This window comes from Babylonia areolata, chromosome 8 (genome assembly GCF_041734735.1).
Source record: "Babylonia areolata isolate BAREFJ2019XMU chromosome 8, ASM4173473v1, whole genome shotgun sequence".
NCBI lineage: Eukaryota > Metazoa > Mollusca > Gastropoda > Neogastropoda > Buccinidae > Babylonia > Babylonia areolata.
Genome location: NC_134883.1, coordinates 8135481 through 8158917, shown reverse-complemented (window position 1 = coordinate 8158917; position 23437 = coordinate 8135481). Strand labels below are relative to the sequence as shown.

General features: G+C 38.4%; 2 protein-coding genes across 3 annotated transcripts in view; one reads left to right on the top strand and one right to left on the bottom strand.

Moving 5' to 3' along the window:
- Positions 1–3350, bottom strand: part of LOC143284511 (dynein regulatory complex protein 11-like) — a 31357-nt gene extending 28007 nt beyond the window's left edge. Inside the window, 2 exon segments of the mRNA XM_076591214.1 lie at positions 1385–1475; positions 3231–3350. Coding sequence (XP_076447329.1) covers positions 1385–1475; positions 3231–3241 — 102 coding nt within the window. The 5' untranslated portion in view covers positions 3242–3350.
- A 26-nt stretch (positions 3351–3376) lies between these two features.
- Positions 3377–23348, top strand: LOC143284510 (B-cell receptor-associated protein 31-like). Of its 2 annotated transcripts, none has more exons than XM_076591212.1 (8): positions 3377–3438; positions 4191–4396; positions 10479–10579; positions 11276–11423; positions 13126–13264; positions 15030–15126; positions 15968–16068; positions 17052–23348. In XM_076591212.1, exons 2-8 carry the CDS (start codon positions 4305–4307, stop codon positions 17109–17111), a joined length of 738 nt encoding a protein of 245 aa, XP_076447327.1. In that variant the 5' UTR covers positions 3377–3438; positions 4191–4304; the 3' UTR covers positions 17112–23348. The 2 variants fall into 2 exon arrangements, with proteins under 2 accessions (XP_076447327.1, XP_076447328.1); XM_076591213.1 differs by lacking the exon at positions 3377–3438 and adding an exon at positions 3783–3804.
- Positions 23349–23437: the final 89 nt, after the last annotated feature.

The window sequence follows — 23437 nt, the reverse complement described above, 5'->3', positions numbered from 1 at the left end:
GTCTAGTCATTCAGACTGATGATAAACTGAGGTCCTATGTGCAACACACACTTGGCACACTGAAAAATAAAACCCATGGCAATGAGAGTGCTGTCCTCTAGCAAAATTCTGTGGAAGAAATCCACTCAGAAAGGTACACAAATATACATGCATGCACTCAGGGCCTGACTAGGCGTGCTGGGTTATGGTGCTGGTCGAGCATCTGCCAAGCTGATGTGGTGTAGCGTTTATGGATTTATCCCAACACAGTGACGCCTCCTTGAGAAATTGAAACTGACAGCTTATTCAAATTATGCAGGCTTCATCTTCAGACTATCACCAGCCTCTCTCTGATTACACAAAACGGCTGTTTCAAGCACATGTGAAAAAATGCATTATGAAAATTAATGTTTCAGTCAAACATTTACAGCGATAACAGAGGCTTATAAATGATAGCTGTATATTTTCATTGTAAAAAAAAACATACATGGAAGTGCATTTGTATCTGTATTTCTCTTTTTTTGTCACAACAGATTTCTCTGTGTGAAATTCAGGCTGCTCTCCCCAGGGAGAGTGTGTCGCTACACTGAGAGCGCCACCTTTTTTTTTCTTTTTTTTTCCCCCCTATCGAAGTGGATTTTTCTACAGAATTTTGCCAGGGACAACTCTTTTGTTGCCATGGGTTCTTTTACATGTGCTAAGCATATGCTGCACACGGGACCTCGGTTTATCATCTCATCTGAATGACTAGTGTCCAGACCACCACTCAAGGTCTAGTGGAGGGGGAGAAAACACCAGCGACTGAGCCGTGATTTGAACCAGCGCACCCAGATTCTCTCGCTTCCTAGGTGGATGCGTTACCTCTAGGCCATTACTCCACATATGCAAGGAAGTACCTCTGGTTGTAAGTGGTGCTCTTTATATTGACTTGATACACTGCCGTTTGCTGAAAACTCGGCATCACTTCACCATGCCTCCAAGAAGAAAACTGCAAGTTCCTTCTTGTTGTTGTCTTTTTGCATGCTTGCTTTCTAAGTTTCTTATTTCCTGATTTGCTGTTTTATGGTGCATGCACCAAAGTCATTAAAATTAATAGATAAATAAATGAAATTAAAAAAAATATATGAAAGAAAGGCAGAAGAAAAACTTTGCTGAATAAAACTGTGAGTCTTATGACACACAAACAGATAACAAGCATCAGGAAAAAAGGCTTTAACATTAAACTATTCGAGCACAACCACTTCCCCATCTCCCCCCATCACACTCTCACTCACACACAAGCACACACACACACATGTTCATCCACTTAATTGTCATTTTCTTAAATTTATTTATTGAAAAAAAAAAATAGAGAAATTGGTTTCACTTGATTTTATACAAAACAAAATGTGTTGTGTGCACTCACCCTTTCTGGCTTTGGAGCCTCTTGGGGCAGCTCCTGCTGAAGGAGGTCCACCAGGCTGGCCTGAGCGTCCTGCCATTGCTTGTTGTAGTAGCTGCAATCAAGGTGAAGCAGCTCATTAAATTAATGACAAAGTGTGCACAAGAATGATTAACACACTGCATGAAACTGTATGAAGACCTGTTGTCCACCATGAAAAAAAAAGAAGAGGAAACTGAAGTGGTAGCAGAGAAAGGAAAGAGAGGGGAAAAAAAGAAAGAATAAAGAAAGGATTTAACTAATACTTTTCATTCTTAGTCTATAGGGATCAAGGATCAAAGTAGCAGTAAATGATGGTGGGCTGGAGCTGTGCTGGTACAGGTTTATCCCTGGGGAGTGCTTTGCTAGCCAGATACTGCAAAATACAGGTCCCTTTTTTTCTTTTTTTCTTTTTTTAATTAGTGTATTTTCCTGCAGATTCCCCCAAACAGTGACAGAATAATTAACATCTGATTGTGGTCACTTTATGGAAGGAGGGAAGGAAGGCCAAGTAATCAGGACATGTGGCCTCTCCAAGGCCATTCCGCTGGGAACAGTTCAGGGGAAAAGGTAATGACAGGGAAGACAAAGCTAAAGGTGGATGGACAAATATTACTGAATGGATTGGAAGCTGCTTTGCTCAAAGCCAGGCACTGGCACACAACCATGAGAGACGGAGGCTTGTAGTAACACTAATGACCCTGGAAGGATAAGGGAGCAGCAATCAGTCAGCTAGTATACCATAGATGTTCCCCATTAAAAACACTTGACGCAAAACACAGTCACGTTGATCAATGCCACACTCAAGAAGGATCAGCAAATTCATGTTTAATTCACTAGTCGTTGCATTAACATCTGAATAAATCAAGCCAGCTGAGCATTTTCATCATACTTTTGATATAAGTTCAATGTACTGTTTTTATATGTTTTGTCTTGTTTGAATTTGGTACAATATGCTTACACAACCTGTGGTCTATTTAGTATTTATCTCAGCATCTTGCCCATTAACTTTTTCTAGAACCTCAACCCTGAAATGAAATTCATGCATTCTTATATCTTATTCAATATATTATTATTGTTTTCAATATATGATCATGTTTATAATGCCCTATCCATGACATTTCAAGTATCAATTGTGTAAATCGGAATAAAATTAAGCCAGTTATATAAATGCAACATTTGTGTGTGTGCATATGTATGTATATATATATATGCTATCATCATGCTTGTGCTTGAAGAGGACTAAAGCCATATGATCTTCACATATCTCTGATATCCTGGCCTGAAGTCATCAATAACAACAACACCAAACATAGACTTTCCACTTGTGATTTTTTTTTCTTTCAGTAAATATAGAATAATTGTCATCAATAGAAGTGTATGCTAAACAAAAATTTTGTTGTCTGTTTTCCTATGTGTGATAGCTATATCAACTGGTTGACAATTTAGTGTATAGTTTTTATAGAGTTATACCATATATAATTATCTGCAGTAGATGTTTATTTTTTCAAATTGTTTACTTTGGCTTGTTTGGTTTGGTGTTTGGTTGTTGTGTGTTTTTTGTGTTTTTTGTTGTTGTTTGTTTGTTTGTTTTTTGGATAAAGTTTATGTTGTATAACTGTAATATAATGAAAACCTCTTCAACATCATCAGTGATATGTAGGGATGTTCAACACAGAAAATGAGAAAAGAAGATTGAGAGACGAACATGGAAACATTCTTTCAGTTCATTTAACTTTTTTTTTACGTTCACTGTTCAGAGCACATTCCGACAAAGGATACTGACAATGCGTTTGAAATGATTTTCTTCGGCAAACAGTTTTAAACTTACCAGTGAGACATGCTGAATTTCTTTACCAACAAAATGCAAAATACATAAATATGTGCAGTTCTTGAACCATCACAACTCTTGCAACCTGTCTCTAAACTCCGCCATGTTGTTTCCTTTGCTTGTTACTGAGCAACTTGGATCTCGTGATCTCGTAATTCACGTGTGATAGGGAAGCAGAAGACGGCGTCATCGAAATAGATGGCCGAAGGTTAGTCGCCTGGTGTTGGATAACTTTTCTGTTACGAATTACTTAAATGCATTGCTCTGAGTTTCATTGAATTGCATGTATACTTTTTAGGCATGTCTGGCAATGACTTGCATATCTTAATGCAAACGTGTCACACTTGGTTGAATAGTTTAAAAAATGGAAGAAATTTCATCATATATCTGTTACTGTTCCACGTTGGCTTATTGACTCATTTTGTGGAAGACTATATAGAGACACCAGTTACCTGCGAAATAAGTCTGTGAACGTAAACCGGACTTAAGTGACAACCAAGCAGCCAGCTGTTCAGTTTTGTTTTCATTGTCAAGGGATTATAGTTGATGAGTGGATACTCGCTTGCATAAAGGGGTGGGTGAAGTGGAGTGTTGACATTTTGAACTTTGAATTGGATCATCTTGAATAGAATTAGAAGATGATTTTCTACCCTAGAAGCTCTCAGTCTGTTGAAACAACTTATCAGTGCATAACTCCATACAAATTTTGAACTGTATTATTAGTAAGAGCGTGCTGTCTTTTCATTTGACTATTTTTTCTCCTGTTATACATTATGTGTATACTTGAAATTTGCTGCAAAATTTAGAATACATTGCGCAATATTACTGATCCTGTGTGTCTGATTCATACTTTTCTATACTCAGTGTGTCTTGCATTGCATGATTGAGGGGGGGGGGGGATATATATATTACAGTGCTGTGAAAATAAATCAGTGAACACAAGTTTTCTATCTGTGACAGGTATGTAAGTTGGACAACACCACTTTGATTCAGTTTCATTAAAAAGCACCAGGCGTCAACAATTTTCTTCTTGAGTCCTATTGTGGAACTGGAAGCAACTGAATAAAAAGCAAGATGACTCTGCAATGGACATTTGTTGCTGGCTGCTTGTATACAGAGATCTTCATCATTTTGCTTCTCTTGCTTCCCTTCATTTCTCCCTCCAGGTGAGTTAGCATCAGACTAGATAAGTGAAATACCCACATTCTTCACATGCTGCCTGTTAAGGAGGGATGAAATCCGGAATTTTAATTCATTGAAAAACATGGGGGTTTGGGGGTTGGTTTTGTTGTTGTTGTTATTGTTCCTTTTTTTTCTAACTCACTGTAATACTTAACAATTTAACACTGGACAGAAGGAATAAAGTTATGACTTCAGAAACATGTCCAAAGTGTTACTGAGTGTCACAACCCATGAGGGGTTGTCCTTATACCCCCACCCTTCCCAGAGTACCAACCGGACACACACACAGGAGGGGGGGAGGGTGGTGGGGAGGAGGGGGCGGGGCAAGAGGATAGCTTATTACATACAGCCCCTTCCACACCAAAAGCTGCTAACAAGAAAGTCATATAACTGTTTGCTATATTTTCCCCAATGCTGAAAGGGTTAAACCCACACACAGTTCGAAAGAGTCCACCACAAGGAACTCTTAAAAGGACAGCATGTCAGTGACTATCCTGATGGCCTCGAGCAGTAGAAACAAAACCCAGTGATGTGATATCACAAACTCTCAATCTCATTTCAGTTATTACAAAAATGTTTCGGAAAGTTCATACAGCAATTGTGAAAGTTTCATCATAAAGAAAATAGAATTGAAACAATAGCCCGAGTTGAATATATGGCAAAAACAACACACCTAACCACAACACACACATTTCCACTAATTTCCCAAATATGTACAAAAAAAGAGTACTGGAATTAAAAGATTTCTGATAAAATAAAAAAACATTCACCTAGCCTTAAACGCCCAGTATATAATTCTCCTTGAAGACATCAAAAGTTACAAGTCACATCACTAATTTAACACAACAAAGACAAACATACAATTCCCTCACCTGTCACCAGAGGCACACCACTGGCTGAGAGTGAAAACACACACCACACAGAGGAAGGAGGGGGTGACAAGGAAAATGCCCCACTACTGTCAGACAGCAACCAACAGCTCGCACGCTGGAACAATGACCCGTCTTTTGAGAGAGCTTGGCATTGAAAGCAAAGTGGAATCTTTCCACCCAAACTACATTAATTCCGGAATTCACTCAGAGTTCAGAATGTTCAAGAAACGGGAACATGCCAAACACATGTTCCAAGAGATGCACATGCATACGCCCAGTGCTAAGCCGAACATACACCCGAAAAAGAGGGGGTTGGTGAAGGAGAGAGGGTGGTGAAGGGGAAGGAGAGAGAAAGGGAAGGAGAAAAGAGGTGCACACAAACACGCACAGCAAATGCCACGAGACGTAACATTGAGGGATCATAATTCAGCAGCGTAGCCTCAAGATGTCCACATTGGCTATTATAAATGCTTTGATAGTTTGTGTATATTATTAATATTTATTATAGATAATATGCCATTACCAGGCATTTGTGTACAATATTCTTATCCTGACACATGTTGCAATGCAAATGGGCACACCAATGCTGCATCTGCTGAACACAGCTGTCATTAATTCATAATTGTGTAGCTTCAATCTCAGCGTGTGATATGTCATTGGTGTATGATACCAACGCTTATATCACAGTTTACACATTATTTTTCTGAACATTATGTGCTTGGTGGTGGTGGTTTCTGAAAGCTGAACTTGAAGGCTTCTCAATGGATTCCAAGCTTTGTGACTTAACCTGGCCAATGATGAGAGGTAAAAGGTTTGACCCTGCCTTGCACTGCAGGTTTCACTCTGTTCAGTCCTGCAGCATGTGATTGCCATTTCCACACACCTGATGAACCACAGGAACTGTTCCACTGAAGAACATGTGGCAACATCCATCCATCAGGTGTGCCAGATCACATACAGTAACTATAGAGGAACTGTTGCAGATTTGGCAAAGACTGTTCATATCTGCACTGTAAACCTCATACAGCTTTTTTTGTGTGTGTTTGTTGTTTGCATTGTGAGTTTTGTTTGTTTGTTGTGTTAAGTTGTAGGGGTGCTCAGAGCGAGCCTGCAGCGGTTGTGGATGATATGAGCTGTGAATCTGAGGCCAGCATTCTTCATTCTTGTATCAAACATGCATATTGTATTTGTGTTGGAAACAGATTTTCATCATTTGATATTGAGTATCTTATAAGTGAGCTTCTAAATAATAATGTTCATTCAAATATAAAAATTGATTTAATGCTTTAACAAAATGTCTACAATTCACTATTGTGTCTGTGTGTGACATTACATAAAACAAAATTCCTCCCATTAAAATTGAAAGTAAAATGAATGTAGTATAAATATTGATTTTACTGTTACTAATGGAGTTGCTGTGTTGATGATTGTTTCCATGAATGTTTTGACTTGTTTTTAGTAATTTAGAATGTAATATAGTGTATATAATTTTAATTAATCACATGGTGTATTTGTGTGTCTGAAATTGAGATAATCAGATATGTGCTATTTGAGGTGCTCATTCACACCATTCTTAAATATTCATATCATTACATTAGTTCTTGATAGTGCAGGAGTAACATTACAAATGACTGTCCGATAATATTCAAGCATCTTTTGATAGAGTTGTGAAAATGAAATTCCTTTCATGAAGTTCTGTATACTGAACACAGTGCTTCTCATGCATGGGCTCAGCAAGAGATGAACCTGTGTTTTTCCTGGCACTGAGAATAAAGAATGACTGGGATGAGCAATGGCAGCACAAGTTCCTGTCAGGTTGCCCTAGTCCTACAGTGGAGAAGTGTTGATTTTGTGCTTTGTGATTATTTCATAAAATGTCAGAGTTATTTTGATAAGTTCGCTTTTTCTTTTTGTTTCAGGTGGCAGATAATAGTTTGATGTCATAATTCATGATTGTATCATTTCAATGTCAGCATATGATTTGTTTTCTTTCAATAATTTTGACGCTCATCCTTTCATAATTTGCATCATTTTTTCTGAATATGAAGTGCTCACAGAGATGCCAGCTGTTAGAGTTTGTTCTGACATTATGCCAGCATCAGAATTGTTCCAACAAGTTATTTTCAACTACATAACATGGTCATATGCTTTCCTGTCATAACATTACCCAGACACTCTACCAATCAGTCACGAGGTCAGGGCATTCACTACTAACCTTGGTCTCATGTGATAATGCTCAGCTAATCGTGTGCATGTTTACATTGAAACAGCATTGAGTGGACCAATCAGCTTAATTGTTTGCCCGAAAAAGAATGTGGCAAAATCAAGTTGCGTCTCGGTCAAACGTCTTTGCCCAGTGGATTTAGCTTTGGAGTGCAAGGAAGAAATGAGCGACTTGAAACAGAGAAGTCAGACATGGCTTTGGATTGTGAGAAACAAGACTAACAAAGACCAGGGAAGCGACACAGTGCAACAGATGTGTCAGCTGTAAAGAAGCAGCGGCATGAACAGAAGTTTCACCATTCACTGAAAAATATCCGTGCATCGTGTCCTCCATTTGGGGGAACTCGCATGCTTGTGTTTGTATGCCTTGTAGATAAAATGTGTGTTTGCTGATGTGGTTCAGAGTCAGAGTGTTCCTTCCAAATCCAGAATGTTTCTACCAGATTTCCTGATTGTTCCTACAAACACTTGACAGGGGTTGGCATTTCTGTGCTCAGTATTTTGTTAGATCTCTTGATAATGTGTGGTCTTTGAGGGTTTACTGAAAGCATAACTTCAACTTCACAGCTTCCCAATGGATTCCAAGCTTTGTGACTTAACCTGGCCAATGATGATAGGTAAAAGGTTTGACCCTGCCTGGCACTGCAGGTTTCACTCTGTTCAGTCCTGCAGCGTGTGATCGCCATTTCCACACACCTGATGAACTATAGGAACTGTTCCACTTCAGAACATAGGTGGCAACGTCCATCCATCAGGTGTGCTAGATCACATACAGTAATTACAGAGGAACTGTTGCAGATATGGCAAAGAGACTGTTCTTATCTGCACTGTAAACCTCATACAGTTTTTTTGTGCGTGTTTGTTTGTGGTGTGAGTTTTGTTCGTTTGTTGTGTTAAGCTGTGGGGGTGCTCAGGGCGAGCCTGCAGCGGTTGTGGATGATATCAGCTGTGAATCTGAGGCCAGCATTTTTGTGTATATTATATAAACATATGTTTGCGTTGGAAGTGAAGTCATACATATTGAAAATCTTACAACTGAATTTGAAATCGACGTAGCCACACTGATCTTACTGTTATAAATAGAATGTTTGTGCTGATTGTCTCCATGAATGTTTTGACTTGGTTTAGATTATTAAAAATGTGATTTATTATTAGAGAGAGAAAGAAATGGATTTGTGTGTATATATGTGTACCAGGAATTGGGATGAGATCTGTGCTATTATATTACTGGTACTTAATCACACCATTCTTGTATCTTTAGTTTGGTGTCATATACTGTACCATGTCAAACTGATGCAAACTAGGCCTCTTTAGATCTGTGCCAGTGTACATTATCTGTATCTGTATCTGTATCAACTTTATCAGTCGGCTTCCATAGCTGAATTTGATGCACTGGTGACTCAAACACAGGAGTGCATTGCTGGCCTAAAGGACTGGATGACTCTCAACAAGCTGCAATTAAATGATGATAAGACTGAATTGATGATAACCTGTCCAAAGAAGTTTCGTCAACATCCTTCCTTTCCTGACTCTGTTCTGATCAATAGCACACCTGTTTCACTTTCTCCCTCTGTTCGCAGTCTTGGTGTAATCCTGGACCAGTCTCTTTCCTTCCAACAGCACATTTCGAATATCTGTAAAGTTGCCTGTTTGGAACTGCGTAGAATCAGCTCTATCCGCCACTATCTCTCAACCGATGCAACCAAGACACTTGTATGCTCTCTGGTTCTCTCAAGATTGGATTACTGCAACTCTCTTTTGGCCGGCCTTCCCAAATACCTGTTAGACAGACTCCAACGAATTCAGAATAACGCTGCCAGACTCATTTGCAGAGCTTCTAAATTTGACCATGTTTCTCCTCTCCTTCAGTCTCTCCACTGGTTGCCTGTTTCTGATCGAATAGACTATAAGCTATCCACTCTGACCTTTTCTGCAGTCAATGGATCTGGCCCCAAGTATCTTTCTGAACTCATCCATGTCTATACCCCGTCTCGCCAGCTCCGTTCTTCCTCTGATACTCGACTTCTCAGGATACCTCACGTCAGAAGTAAGACCTATGGACACAGATCGTTTTCTTTTCAATCGCCAAAGACGTGGAACAAGCTCCCTGATAACCTCCGTCATTCTGATTCCCTCGCATCTTTTAAATCTCGTCTCAAAACTCACCTTTTCCCTCAGCAATAAGTTCAATTGTGGCAGGTCCACAACTACATGCATGTATATGAATGTGTATTGTGTGTGCGTGTGTTTATGTAAGTTTGTGCCTGCCTATGTGTGCGTATTTGTTAGGGTAGCTGTTAGATACACATGTATGTTAAAATGTATGTATGCAGTGTGTGTGTGTGTGTGTGCGTGCGTGCGTGTGTGTGTGCGCGTGCGTGCGTGCGTGCGTGCGTGTGTGTGTGTGGTCACATTTTGGTGTGTGTATGTAACATAGATATAATGTTTTATGTTATCAAAAGCGTTTTTGTAAAGCACCTAGAGCAGATTTCTGGATAGTGTGCTATATAAGCATCCATTATTATTATTGTTGTACAGAATTTGTACTGTCACATTCAATGTCATTCATAGAGGAGTAACATTGCGAACTATCGTCTGATGGTGTTTAAGCACTCTTTTAATGGATATAATGTGCAAAAATAATGTTCATGTAATGATATATGAAGTTCCATAATTAATACATTGCTTCTCATAACTGTTTGTAGTAGATGCAGTTTATTGAAATAATGTTACTGTTATGAATGTTAAATAACTAAAACAGTGCTTATCCCACATGGGCTCAGCAAGAGACGAACCTGTGTTTTTCCTTGCACTGAGAGCAAAGAGTGACTGAGGGCGAGCTGTGGCTGTTTATAGTGTTGCTGTCAGGCTGCCCAAGTCTTACAGTGGAGAGGTATTGAAATTGTGCACTGGGATGATTTTATAAAGTGTCAACACAGTTCTGATAAGTTCACTTCACTTTCTGTTTCAGATGGCAGACAATATTCCGATCCAGGATCTTGGAAAGCCTGAAGGGTTATGCCAACATATATTTCAACATATTTATTGCCATTCTGCTGATGTTGTTTTTTGGTAGGTGCACAGCTTGCTGTATCAGATTGATAAGTAATGTTTGTATGCTGTGAAGAATACTTTCATGGTAAAAACATATATGAAGAGATGAGGGATGTGACTTAAAAGATATTTTATCATTTGTAATGTGGGACATGTGTCACATTTGAGGCTTAATGAGCATCATCTTTGTGGTTTTGTGGGGGTTTTTTAATGTGCAAGTGACTGGATAGAGGCAAGGAATGACATATACATGGTAGTTTTATTGGTAAAAAATCTTTCCATTACCAATGGAACCAGTTCAGAACAGTAGGAGGGTATGGTGGTTGAGGAATGAAAAATCAAATTATCTTAATGGAAGCTGACGATTTGGAATTAATCTTGGTTATCTCTTGTCAATGATCATCATTCATAGAATTTGAAACCACACATTCGCATGAATTTCTTATCATTCTGGAAAAACATATAGTCATGTGGTGATGAATCTTGAGGATATGAACTGACCTGTTTTTGATGGAAATAATCATCTATTTCTGAATCAGTTTTGTCCATCATGGAGATCAGTTCAAACTTGCCAACAGTTTTCTGGTCGATTAATGTACAGTGCGTTCTCTTCTTTCACCTCCACTCCTGATCTGATTACACATTTGAAATCTGTGAGTTGAGGTGAGTGCTGCAGAAGTGCTTCTTTCTGACTTGTGCCTCCTTTCCCTGAAGAATCTATCCGCGAGGTGCGCAAATACTCTGAGCCCATTGACGTGGAAGACCTGAAGCATCACCCTGAAGCAGAGACCTTGTACCACATGAAGCTGTTCCGTGCTCAGCGCAACATGTACATTGCCGGCTTTGCCCTCTTTCTGTGGTTGTGAGTACACTGCCTTTTGTTTGGTTGTGTGTGTTTGTGTGTATGTGTGGGTCTGTGCTTTTGAGTGCGTTTGTGAATGCGCGAGAGTGAAATTGTACACAAGTGTCAGGAGAGATATGTGTACGTGTGTGTGTGTGTGAGGGGAGGTGGGAGTGCGGGGGGAGGTTGGGTAGAGGATGAGGTATGTGAGTGTATGCATGCCTACACTGTGGGAGCAACAGGATATTGGAACGTGTATATATATATATATATATATATATATCTTTGTATGTACGTGTGTGGGGTTGGGGGTGGGAGATATGGGCGTATGTGTGTGTGCTTGTACAAGTAAGTGTTCATCTCTGTGAGTGTGTGTTTGTGTGTGTGTGTGTGTGCCGTGGAAGCTGCGATACGTAGACTAGAAATGAGTGTGTGGAGGAGGGGGTAGAGGAGGTGCAAGGTAATGTGTGTGTGTGTGTGTGTGTGTGTTGGAGCTCATGTACGTTTATATGTATTTGACTGTGCTTTCATATGTGCTTGTACAAGTAAGTGTTCATCTCTGTGAGTGTGTGTGTGTGTGTGTGTGTGTGTGTGCCGTGAAAGCTGCGATACTTAGACTAGAAATGAGTGTGTGGAGGAGGGGGGTAGAGGAGGTGCACGGTAATGCGTGTGTGTGTGTGTGTGTTGGAGCTCATGTACGTTTATATGTATTTGACTGTGCTTTCATATATGTGAAACTGCATGTCTGGTGCATTTCTGTTATGCATGTGTGGGTGTATGTGTGAATGTGTGTCTTCATATTTTACATTTATTTGCTTATTTATCACCATTGTTGTCTTATTTATTTATTTATGTTTTATTATTATCATTTTATTAGTATTACTAATATTATTACTACTACCTTTTTCTATATTATAATTATTATTTATTTATTTATTTATTTATGCAAGCTTATCTATTATTTATTCCCCCGTTTTGTTTTGTTTTTTGTTTGTTTGTTTTTTGTTTTTGTTGTTGTTTTTTTTTTTTTTGTTTTTTGTGTGTGTGTTCTCAAGGCCTGACTAAGCGCGTTGGGTTACGCTGCTGGTCAGGCATCTGCTTGGCAGATGTGGTGTAGCGTATATGGTTTTGTCCGAACGCAGTGACGCCTCCTTGAGCTACTGAAACTGAAACTGAAACTGTGTTATTGCCCAGTGTCTAGCGTCAGTTTTAGGTCTGCTCATTGATGGATGCCTGTGTTATTTTCCCATGTCTCATTGTCTGGCATGGGTTTGGGATGTAATACTTGTTGATGGCTGTATCACTTTCCCATCAGTCTGACATCTGTTTTATGTGCAATACTTGTTGATGAAAGTAAGTATTATTTTATCGTGTCTGGGCATCAACATTAGGTGTACTGTTCATCAACATTAGGTGTACTGTTTGATAATGGCTGTGAGCATTACTGTTCTGTGTCTAGTATTGGTTTTAGGTGTATTGCTTTTTGACATTCATGCTGACCATATCTCACCAAAGAAAGATTGCTAAAAGATGAATATGAAATTAAGAAATAAGAGTTTCGTCTTTCTGTACTTCTTTCTTTCTATCATTAGTCCTGCTTCTCTGTTTATCTGTTCATCCATCTGAGTTCTCTTGTGTGCTTAGCTGTTCAGATGATCTTTGTGTGTGTATGCTTGTGTGAGTCCGTTTCCTTTTAAGCATCAGAAAAGTATTTTGTTTTCAGTGTCCTGCGTCGACTGGTGATGTTGATTGCATCGGAAGCTACCCTGCTGGCTGAGAGCACTGCTGCACGGCGCCAGGCAGAGAGTGCCACAGCGGCTGCTCAGCAACTGCTGGATGAAAAGGATAATTCAAAGAATGTTGTGAGTACTTGCATACATATATGTACTCACATTATGGAGGACCTGTCATCTGTTAAATGTGGAAGATTGTTGAGAGAAAATGGCATAGATTTTGTGTCGTACCTAATGACTTTGTAACACAGAGAAGAGTAATTTATGAAAACATTTTGATTGAGGTTTTTTTTGTGCCTTGCCTAATAGTGATGCGTATGTGAGACTTTTTCCATATTCTACAGATTTCTGTTTTGGCATTTTGGCAAAAAATTTTGTGTGTGTATTTAAATTAGAAATAAATAAATCCTTTATTTTACATAGTTTTGTTATTAAGAGAAACATTTTGGGTGAACACTTTGTACATTATCAGTGCAGTTGCACTGCAGTTTGTGTGGACAGTCCCTTCCCATAGTTGAGTGCACTTTCAAAGCAATACATCTTACGAAAAATGCCCACGTCATCATCAGAAACATGCTCACTCCCCTTGAAAATACTGACAAACAACATAGACACTAAAACCAACAAGCTAAAAGCACTGACAGGGAAAACAACTGATTGAGGAAGTGAAACCGAGCATGCTCACTTCAGTACAGAAATACCCAGTACCTAGTCGAGGGGAAGTAACCCTGTGTTGCAGAAAGTTCTGGACTCTAGGTACAGAATGTTGAGTATGATTCTGGACCTGGAGTCAGAGTTTTCAGTATTAAAAAGAATGTTTAAAAGTATCTCCCAGCATGAGAAAGCACAATATGTCTACAACTTTCTGCATCATATTCATTCATCTGACTCCATCTCTGCCTTTCACTTGTGACTAAACACTCATCTTTTCAGAACCTGTATGTAAGCACACTTGGTTTCCTACTTCTCCAACACGACCCCATGCCTGCCAACTCACTTTGCCATGTATGATGAATGAGAAAAGGGGAAGGGGGGGGGGGTGTGAAGGGAGTGGAAAAGAGAAAAGAGGGCGTGGTCATTAGTGGTTCATATCATTTCTAACTTTGTCTTTCATGTAAAGTTCCCTTCTCCCCCCCATGGGGATGCCAGGGGTCTTTCAGTATAAATAGCGTCCCTGCCTTCTGGAAATTCTGTGCTGGAAGTTTCCTCTTTTCTATCACTCTCTTTGTTTCTGCTTTTTTTTCTTCTTCACTGTTGTCTCCTTTTTCTGCCTTCCCAGTCCATTCCCCGTTCTTTTTTCAAGCAAGCCTTGACACTTTCTTCTCTTTTCCGCAGTCTATGATGTACTCTGGCGATTAGGTAGTGAGGTGTAAACACTGGGATGGGCACTACCTGCTCATTCTTCAGTGCTATTTGCCTATATGGCCTTTTTTATGTATTTTTTGGTTTGGCTTTTGAAGTATTGGTTTTTTGTTGTTTTTTTGTTGTTGTTTTTTTTTTTCCCCTTTTTTTTACGACTTTTGTAATCTGGGGGTGATAAATTAAGCGGAAAGGCTGGCATCCTCAGCATGGCCTAGTCTTATTTGCCATAAGGAGCTAAATGGTTGGGATACTGTGTCATGAACTGTGTTTTGTGGGTTTGTCTTAGTGTATTTTTGGGGTTGTTTTTTTTGTAAATGTGACATTTTTGTGTTGACACAGTTAAGCATTTGTATGGTTTGACAGTCCTGATATGGCCCTGTGCAGTCAGCTGGACTGTAAGCAATAAGAACAAGAGTAAGAATAAGTTCCCTTCTCTCTTACCAAGAAAGGGTGTTATAAAAGTGTACATTATTGGCATTATTATTATTATTATTCAGTGTTAAAGAAAGGACGTGAACATGTGATGTTGCAGAGCAAGGAGGACACCAAAGAGAAAAGCGACAAGGCGGAGAGCAGGGATGCTGTGGCCCTGGAAAAGACACAGGCGCAGCTGGAGCAGACTAAAGAGGGTAACTCCTGTTGTTGGTTTTGTTTTTTTCTTCTTCTGGTTTTCAGTTCTGGTTTGTTCACACCTGTAATAATCTCTGTTTGAATATATATATATAAAGTTGTGTGCTTGTGCAAGTGGTCTGGATGTGTTGTTTTTTTTTCTCTTTTCCAGACAGCTTCTTTGAATGACAGTATGTGAATTGGCATTGTACATTGTCAGTTCCATTGATCTGCTGTTTGTTATCCTGAACTTAATCATTCCCGTGCAGGTTTAATGTTTTTCTCTGTGTGTGTTGTTGTTGTTTTTTTTATGTAGCAACAGTCAATATTCTCTTCAGTATAAGATTATGGTTGACATTGGATATTTTGTCGAACAGCATCCAAAGATGAGGTCAGAAATGACATGTAAAAAATTCAAGTTCCAGACTTTTGTGGTTGAGTATAATCTCTCTCTCTCTCTCTCTCTCTCTCTCTCTCTCTCTCTCGTCATCCGGTTGTCAATACCAGTGACATATTTATTTTCCCCTTCCCCTTTCTCTCTCTTATCCATCTGTCAATCTGTGTGTGTGTGTGTGTATGCGTGTGCATGTGTGTGTTCTTTATCATATTCTTTCTGCAGGACTTTTTTGTTTTGTGTTTCTTCTCTCTTCTCCCCTTTCCATTAAATATATGTGAGCTATTGTAACTGATGTAGGTTAGCAAGGACAGATTGGAAGAATGGACCATGCCTAAAATCTTAATCCTTGAATAAAAAAAACCTTTTTGTTCTGAGTTCTCTCTGTTCCCTTCCCCTTCCTCTTCTCTGTTCTTACAATAAAGGGTCAGTTTGATTTTTTTTTTCTTGAATAATGTCTTTTTCAGACCTGTATCATGCCAAGTTGGAATTTGAATCCATGAAGAAGCAAGCAGAGTCTGTGACCAAGGAGTATGACAGACTTATGGAAGAACACACCAAACTGCAGGTAAGCAAGAAGTGTACCTGCACACAGCATGCAAGGCTCAGTGTTTGACTGCTCTTCTCCTCTAGCATAATGGCCAAGTTTTTGTGCCGTATTCTGGGCCACATAAACTGTATCACATGGCAATCCTGTGTATCACCTGCATATGAGAGACAAATTTAAAGATTTTTTTCCCACAATGGGCTGAGTTCATCATAAAATTATTCAAAAAGCACTTCAGACTTATTACAGGCCTAAAACTTGCAGGATGAATGACCCAAAAGTCAAAAAGATGATGATGTTCTTGTTATCTATGCTAGACCATAATGAGTCAAATTACTTCAGTTTTAAAAAGATAGCCAAGAGTGATTACTTGCCTCCACCAATTTTATTTTATACCTGCCTTAACCCATTCAAGTGTAGGGAGTTTACAGCCTCAGCAGGTTTCCCTGCCTTACTGATGAGAAGAAAAAAGTATATATACTGAATTGACCAGTTTTTCCTCCAAATTGAAACATGGGGACACAGCAAGAAAAACTGTAAAAGTAAATTGTTTGTGGTTTGCGTGTATGTTGGAACAACTTTTAGTGAAACAAATTTTGATGCTAGGGCTCAGGGCTGAGTAAGTTAATGGAAACATTGCCAGCACTTGTGATCAGCATGCATGTGCAAAATGTTCTGTAAAAGTGTTTTTATCCTTGGATTTTTTTTCAGTGAAGGTTAGCATCTTTGTAGAAGTAGGAGCTTGATGAATTTTATTTGATGTAAAAACAGTTATTGACGACTGGGAAGCTGAAATTGTAACATCGGAAAACGAGGGGGAAAAGTTAATATGGCCATCTTGGTTTTATTAGGATTCAATCAGTGCCTTCTCATACTGAGAGGATCTGAAGAAAACAGTCATGTTAACGTGTATAAAGAATTACACAAAAAAGTGGATAGTGCACACAGATTGCTGCTGATAACTAATCTGATGGATGATGACAGCTCCTCCTTCATGTTTTCAGAAGAAGCTGGCGGTGCTGGAAGGAGCAGGAGAGGGTTCTGAGGCCAAGAAAGACAACTGAGCACTGAATGACCACTGGCCAGACTGCCCCAGCTGATCACCACAGCAAGACTTGACACTGTGTTGTTGATACTATGCCTGCCTTCACTTCCATGCTGCACTGTGGAAAATTTAGATGAGCATAAAATTATTGTCCTTGCCCCCACGTTGAAACCATGACATTGAAATTTGCCTCCAGTAACCAATTAAGTAAGTCTGCTGAATTATTTCACCAAGTCCATGTGGTTCACTGCTGTTTTCAGTTTAAAAGGGAAAATATATATATACATTACAGGTACTCATAGAGACATAGCATAAACACAAAGGGTCAGAATATTTACAGTACTCCTGAAGTATTGAACCATGGTTTCAGAATTGTAAGACAGGTTCTCCTTTTTCTCAACTACTGTAATTTAGCTCCAATAGAACATCTCATTGTACAAGACTTCTAGAATCTTGACCCGGTGGAAATTTGGAATCCTTTCTTTCTCATCAAAATCTTAAGTGTGTCTTCAAAACAGAGCTTGTTTGTCTCTTGTAGCTGCAAATATCACAAGCAGCTTAGTCTGTTTCAGTTACCAGTGTCTTTTTAATTTTATTTGTGCTCACACATGAACACACCACACACACACACACACACACACACACACACAAGTAGTGTTTAGTAATTCAAAGCCAGAGAAAACAGTGGCAGTCAGTAGCAGTGTTGAGAAGAGCAGAAAGGAATGACAGATTTTTTTAATTTTTATGTTGGTGAAACAATCAGTTCCAGTCTGGTCAGCATTGAGGAAATTTTTCCCGTTTGGCAGTTGTTCAGTACAGTTCAGAGTAGAGAGGAAATCCTGCTTCCTCTTTGTAATGTTTGTTCATTTCATGGGAATGCTTCCAGTTGCTGAACTGAGTTCTTCTTGTACACACCTGAATCAGTTATTTTTTATGCAGAATTTTCTTGTGGGTTTAATATGTACATGATTCTGTAAAAACTTGAATGGGGTTGCGAAGAGATTCCTATTATAGATTATAGTTAATTTTGCATTTCTTTCTCATTGCCAAGATTTTTATCAGTAGCTTGGGAATTGTTAAATGGTGAGTAATCGTCATTGCAAGAAATTGGACTTAAGGTTGGGCATTTTTAAAGTACTAGTCACTGAAATGGTAGTAAGATGGGGTACAGTTAGTTCTAAGTCATTTGCCTTAACCTGCTCGTCTTTCACAATAAAAAAAAAAAAAATCATCACATTAGCAAAATAATGCTAATGCTAAAGTTTTCTGGGTTTTTTTTTTTATCAACCCTATGTGTATTTTCGTTTTTTGATCCCAACTAGATGTGTAACGGAACTCTTTACAAGTAAACAGAATGATCGGAGCATGTGAAGTGAATATCATTCCAGTCCTACTACATTTTGTGAAATGTGATATCAGTTACTTCACTGATGTCATAATTTGCTACGCTTTTTCACTGCACTGCTTTTGAGAGTAAAGTGCCATATGGTCTGTTGTTCACTGTGCACAGGCACATTTGTTATGTGCTAGCTAGGCAAGTTCTTGAAAGACAAACTAGGAAGGTGCGTTTCTTTTTTCCAACTTGCTGCAAGAGTGTTGAGGTTTTGTGAGTCAAGGCTAGGTAGCTTTCAGAGCAACTTTGCTGTGAGGTGAGGATAAAATCTACCTCCCACCTAACATTTGTTTCTTTGCTCTTGTATTCCTCACCTTGGCCACTTGCACGCAAGCATGCTCGCAAATAGAAAACATGTCTCAGATATTTGTTGTGGAATCTGCCTATACATATTCGAATGTAGCCATGTGGCTGATTTATTGTGTGAAGTGCACATACAATAAGCTGTGAACTTTGCTTGCCAAAAATTTATCCTGTACATCACTGACTTATATGTTTTAGGCAGAAAGTGATGAAGTGTCCTGCGTTGATCTCGTTACCACAGGTATTTCATTTTCTTGTATGGGAACATAAAGAAATCAAACATGCAATGTTGTGTGATTGCAGTGACTATTATCCAAAACCGTTAAAATCGCCCATTGTTTTTCTCTCTTTTTTTAATTTTTTTATTTTTTATATTTTTTTCAAGCCCAGACGTCCTTAAAGCCTGTGACAAAAGTGTAAACATTGCTGTCAATATTTCACTAACATTATATCTTACTTCATAAACCTGACATTTCTTCTATAATAGATTATCTAAACAAACTATATAGATGTTCTGTTCAGTGTTTTGATAATTTTCAAGTGGGTTTTTTCTTCCTTTTTTTCTTCTTTTTTTGTAGGTATATATGAGCTGCTGTTACCACTGTGGTGTGCATTAGGTTTTCATGTTCATATTTGGCCGTTTTATTTCCAGGTGGTAGTTCTTTTGATCAGTAAACATATTTTGTTGCTATTCAGCATTCTCATGAAGAAATGGTATTGTACAGTTGCTCCTACACCTTAGTTTGACAAGAACATGATTTTGCTAGTAGCCACTTTCATTTGCTGAGTGTGTGTGTGTGTATGCATGGAAGTGCGCTTGTCATTGTTCACTTGTTTTTATACCGTTTGCTTTGTAATGTCTTGAGAGCAATTGCTTTGGTGATGTGCTTCAGATTAACTCCCCTTAAATGTAATATTTTCATACTGCATATCATACAACTGGTGTATCAAATTTAACAACTAAATGGTGCTTTGTCCACATGTGATAATTTATAACATAGCTTAAAGCTTCTTAAGTGAAAGAAAAAAGAAGTGTGATAGGAGAAAAAAAGAAAAGTAGTTTTACTTTTTGTAGGGGAGTCATTTGGCACAGAGATTTGTTCTACAAAGGATTGTTGTTGTGCAGCAGAAGGTATGAACTTTGCTTTAGCTGGCATTTAAAATTTCCTCTTCGTGACAGGCACATGGTACATGTTTTTCTTAGACACTGATCAGTCAAATTAAGAGGTCTGTTGATTTTTTAACAAAGTCTAAACTATGTTTCTTTGAAGAAAAAAAATCTGCCAGGTTTTGTATGTGCAATATACTTCATTCTTTTCACATATAATCACATTCTTTTCAATGTAATCACAAGTTTCTGTGTACACACTTGCACCCACATTTACAATAAAATTATCAAAACTGAATATTTTATTTCCAGACTTTTTTCCCCTCACTGTGCTCTCATGACACTGAATGTGTCTACAGTCTGAAGAAGCCTTAAGTCAGTGATGAGATTAAACATTTTTCTTTATTATCCATTGGAAATTGGAAACTAGTTTTAATAAATGACTTCTGGATGATGATGATGATTAGGTAAATCATGTGTGTATGTGCGCACTTGCGTGTGTGTGTGTGTGAAATTCGGCGTTGCTGGGGTACAGTTACAGAATGGTTCTGTTATAATGTGCATCTGTGGGACAGAGGTTGTGATTAACACTTTCTGTTGACTGTGTGTTTTAGCCTTCACGACTTGCTGTATTTCACATGCTGCTTTTTTTTTTTTTCCAAGCAATATATCATTTCATCAAATTCATGTTGCATTGATTATCCATCAACTGATGTTGGAAAAACTATAAAGTCAGCAGACTGCTATGGATGAATTACATAAAAATTAAAAAAAAAAAAAATAATCATAATAGAATAAAAAACAAGAAGAGATTTAAAATATGAAGTTTACTAATCAGTGTTACGTTCTTCCCCACTCCTTACTCCTAACCATGAGCACCTTTCCTTCACAGGTTTGTGACAGTGGTATTGTGCCTCAAGTGTTCATACAGTACATTATCAGACAATATTTACATTTTACTGGTATATCTGATCACTCTCTGTATCAGATTGTGTCCAGTTTTTTTCTGTTACACAATGCGAGGACCCATTTCCAAGCACCAATTCACACAGACACTCTGAACGAAAAAAAATTAGAAGCAAGTTTGTTTAGTATGCATTATATTGCTCATTTGATACAAAGCACAACACTTTGTTCATTATATACAAAGAGTAGAAGAATTGTACACAGTACATAATGAGCTAGACAACAAATTTACATATTTTAGCAGTGAGCATGGAAAGTGCAAAGTTCTTTGAATGGTTTAATTCACAGGGATGACTTTGCTGAAAAGTTGACTTTTGGAATTTCTTATTTAAACAGTGCGATCTTGCATGCTAGACCTGTATGACTGAGAAAGTTTTGCCAATGAACGGAAAGTGATAAAGTATTGTATCCAATTAGCAAGAATTAGTGCACATTGTAAGTAATATACCAACTGTACAGAATGGATATGACTTATACCGACACTTGAGATTTATCATCACTGGCCACGAACAAGGTAAACTAAAGTGATACTAATCGCTTGGTGACATGTGACTGCCCAGACCACAGATCTATGTAAAAAAAAAAAATCACTGATTATTTCTCAGTTGCAATCACAATTTCACTATCCAGGTTGACTGGTAAATTACATATGTATATGGAACAGGAAGGAAAGTTTGTGCATGCCGAGAGTGGTGTGTGTCCATCGAGATCGATGATGACCATCGTTGTCATCCAGATGGGGGGGGGTGCTCATGAATCTATCTGAATGCGCAGATGGCTGAATAGTCATCTGCACACGAAATGTTCACTGACAGTTGGGGCAGACAAAGACAGGCATATCAGTTTTCCTCGTGCTGATGGTAAGGCCGAAGTTCCTGCTGGCAGTGGCAAACTTGTCGACGCTGATATGCATTTCAGCTTCAGATCCAGCGTTGAGGGCACAATCATCAGCAAACAAAGTCTGATGATGATGATGATGATGTACCTCAGAGTGGTATACCAGATTGTTCTTTACATTTGATTTACTTCTCCTGAGGGTATTTTTCCCTGCACTTATTGAAGCTCGTGTTACTCTACCACTCTTGTCCCTTCATGAACATGATAATCCACTCACGATTTTAGTCACTTAATTTACTTTGATGTTGGACATTTAATGTGTTCACACTTCCAAAGGTCTCAAGGACAGACATTCATGCCACTGTGGAATCGTCAAACCAAACCTGTGTATCTCTGGCGTGCCATACTGGTTTCTTGTTCTTGTTCCAGAAGCCAAATGTTTTTAAATGTTATCACATCCTGGACTTGCATGGTTTTAGTAGCTCAATGAATGATGAATAATTATGTATGAGCTGTTTAACTATCATAGAGAAAGATCAGCAACAGGTCGGAATGTTGTTTTCAGAAGGAAAGGCAGACTTACTGGCTCAGTAATATAATAATGTGGAAGAGCTGCCAGCATATTGTTCTGAAAAGGCCTTCATTCTTGAACAGATCCAACAGCAGTTATAGCACCACCACCTTGCCCTTCCCTGTATCAGTGCAGCCCTTTTTTTTTTTTTTTTTTTTTTTTTACATATGACCATGTGCTTTTTCTACTCCCTTGGCTATATCTGTCACCACAAAGAAGGTCCAAATCTGTGCAAGGCCCAGTTTTATAGAAGCTTCAGTTCATGAATGGAGACTGAAGAGTACCATCCATGTTCATAAACTGACCAGCCACAAATACCATCAAGAGACTGAAAATAAACCCAAAGTCAAAATGCAATTTGACCCCAATCAACATAACTCAATATAAATCAAATAGGAAATAATTTGCTAACTTGACTGTTGTCTTTGCCAGTTTATGAGTATATATATCTTAGTGCCCAACCAGCATTCAATTAAATCATAACTGACATCAAACACACTTGCACTGTAGTGGTGAGTTTCAGTTTCAGTTTGTAGTGGTGAACAAAAAGTAAACTCATTCATCCAACAATACCAAAGCAGCACCACTAAGTGCTGCAATAATAAAGCAGATTACTTTCCCAAATCATTTTTTTTATTGATGTCACTGATTATATAAAGTTAAATTACTCTTCTTTCTTTTTCCAATTGAAAATTACTGATACTTCAACACACAACATGAAAGCACTTGTTTTAATCTTTGTGCCTCCTGTCAAACAACTGTGGTTTGATATATCACATCCAAGCATTATTCACATGAGCACACAAATACACACACACACAAATACGCACACGCCCACACACACTGCTTTCCATTATCATTTTTTAAGTACAATTATGTACACAGCTACTGAGCTATTTATTATCTAGTTTTGTATGCTTGGCATATGATTTTATGTCACAACATATTCACCACTGACATCTATGTTCTCTTTTTATCCACCCAGTATCTGAACTAGTGGTGTTATAGTTGCTCATCAATGGCAGTGTTTCTTGATTTAAGGAAGACCTTGGTCATGCTGATGATAAAAAAAAATAATAATCTGGGTTAAAACTGACAATGATTTGTATTCCCTGAAAACCTTAAAGTAAAAAGATTTAACAGCAAAACTATTTAACTGATCACAAA

Bases quoted from the DNA above. Each gene is read 5' to 3' on its own strand.
- LOC143284510 (XM_076591212.1), top strand. From the start codon at position 4,305: ATGACTCTGCAATGGACATTTGTTGCTGGCTGCTTGTATACAGAGATC. The intron at 10,580-11,275 runs GTAGGTGCACAG...CTTTCCCTGAAG, and splicing joins TCTGCTGATGTTGTTTTTTG to AATCTATCCGCGAGGTGCGC. The intron at 13,265-15,029 runs GTGAGTACTTGC...GTGATGTTGCAG, and splicing joins AGGATAATTCAAAGAATGTT to AGCAAGGAGGACACCAAAGA.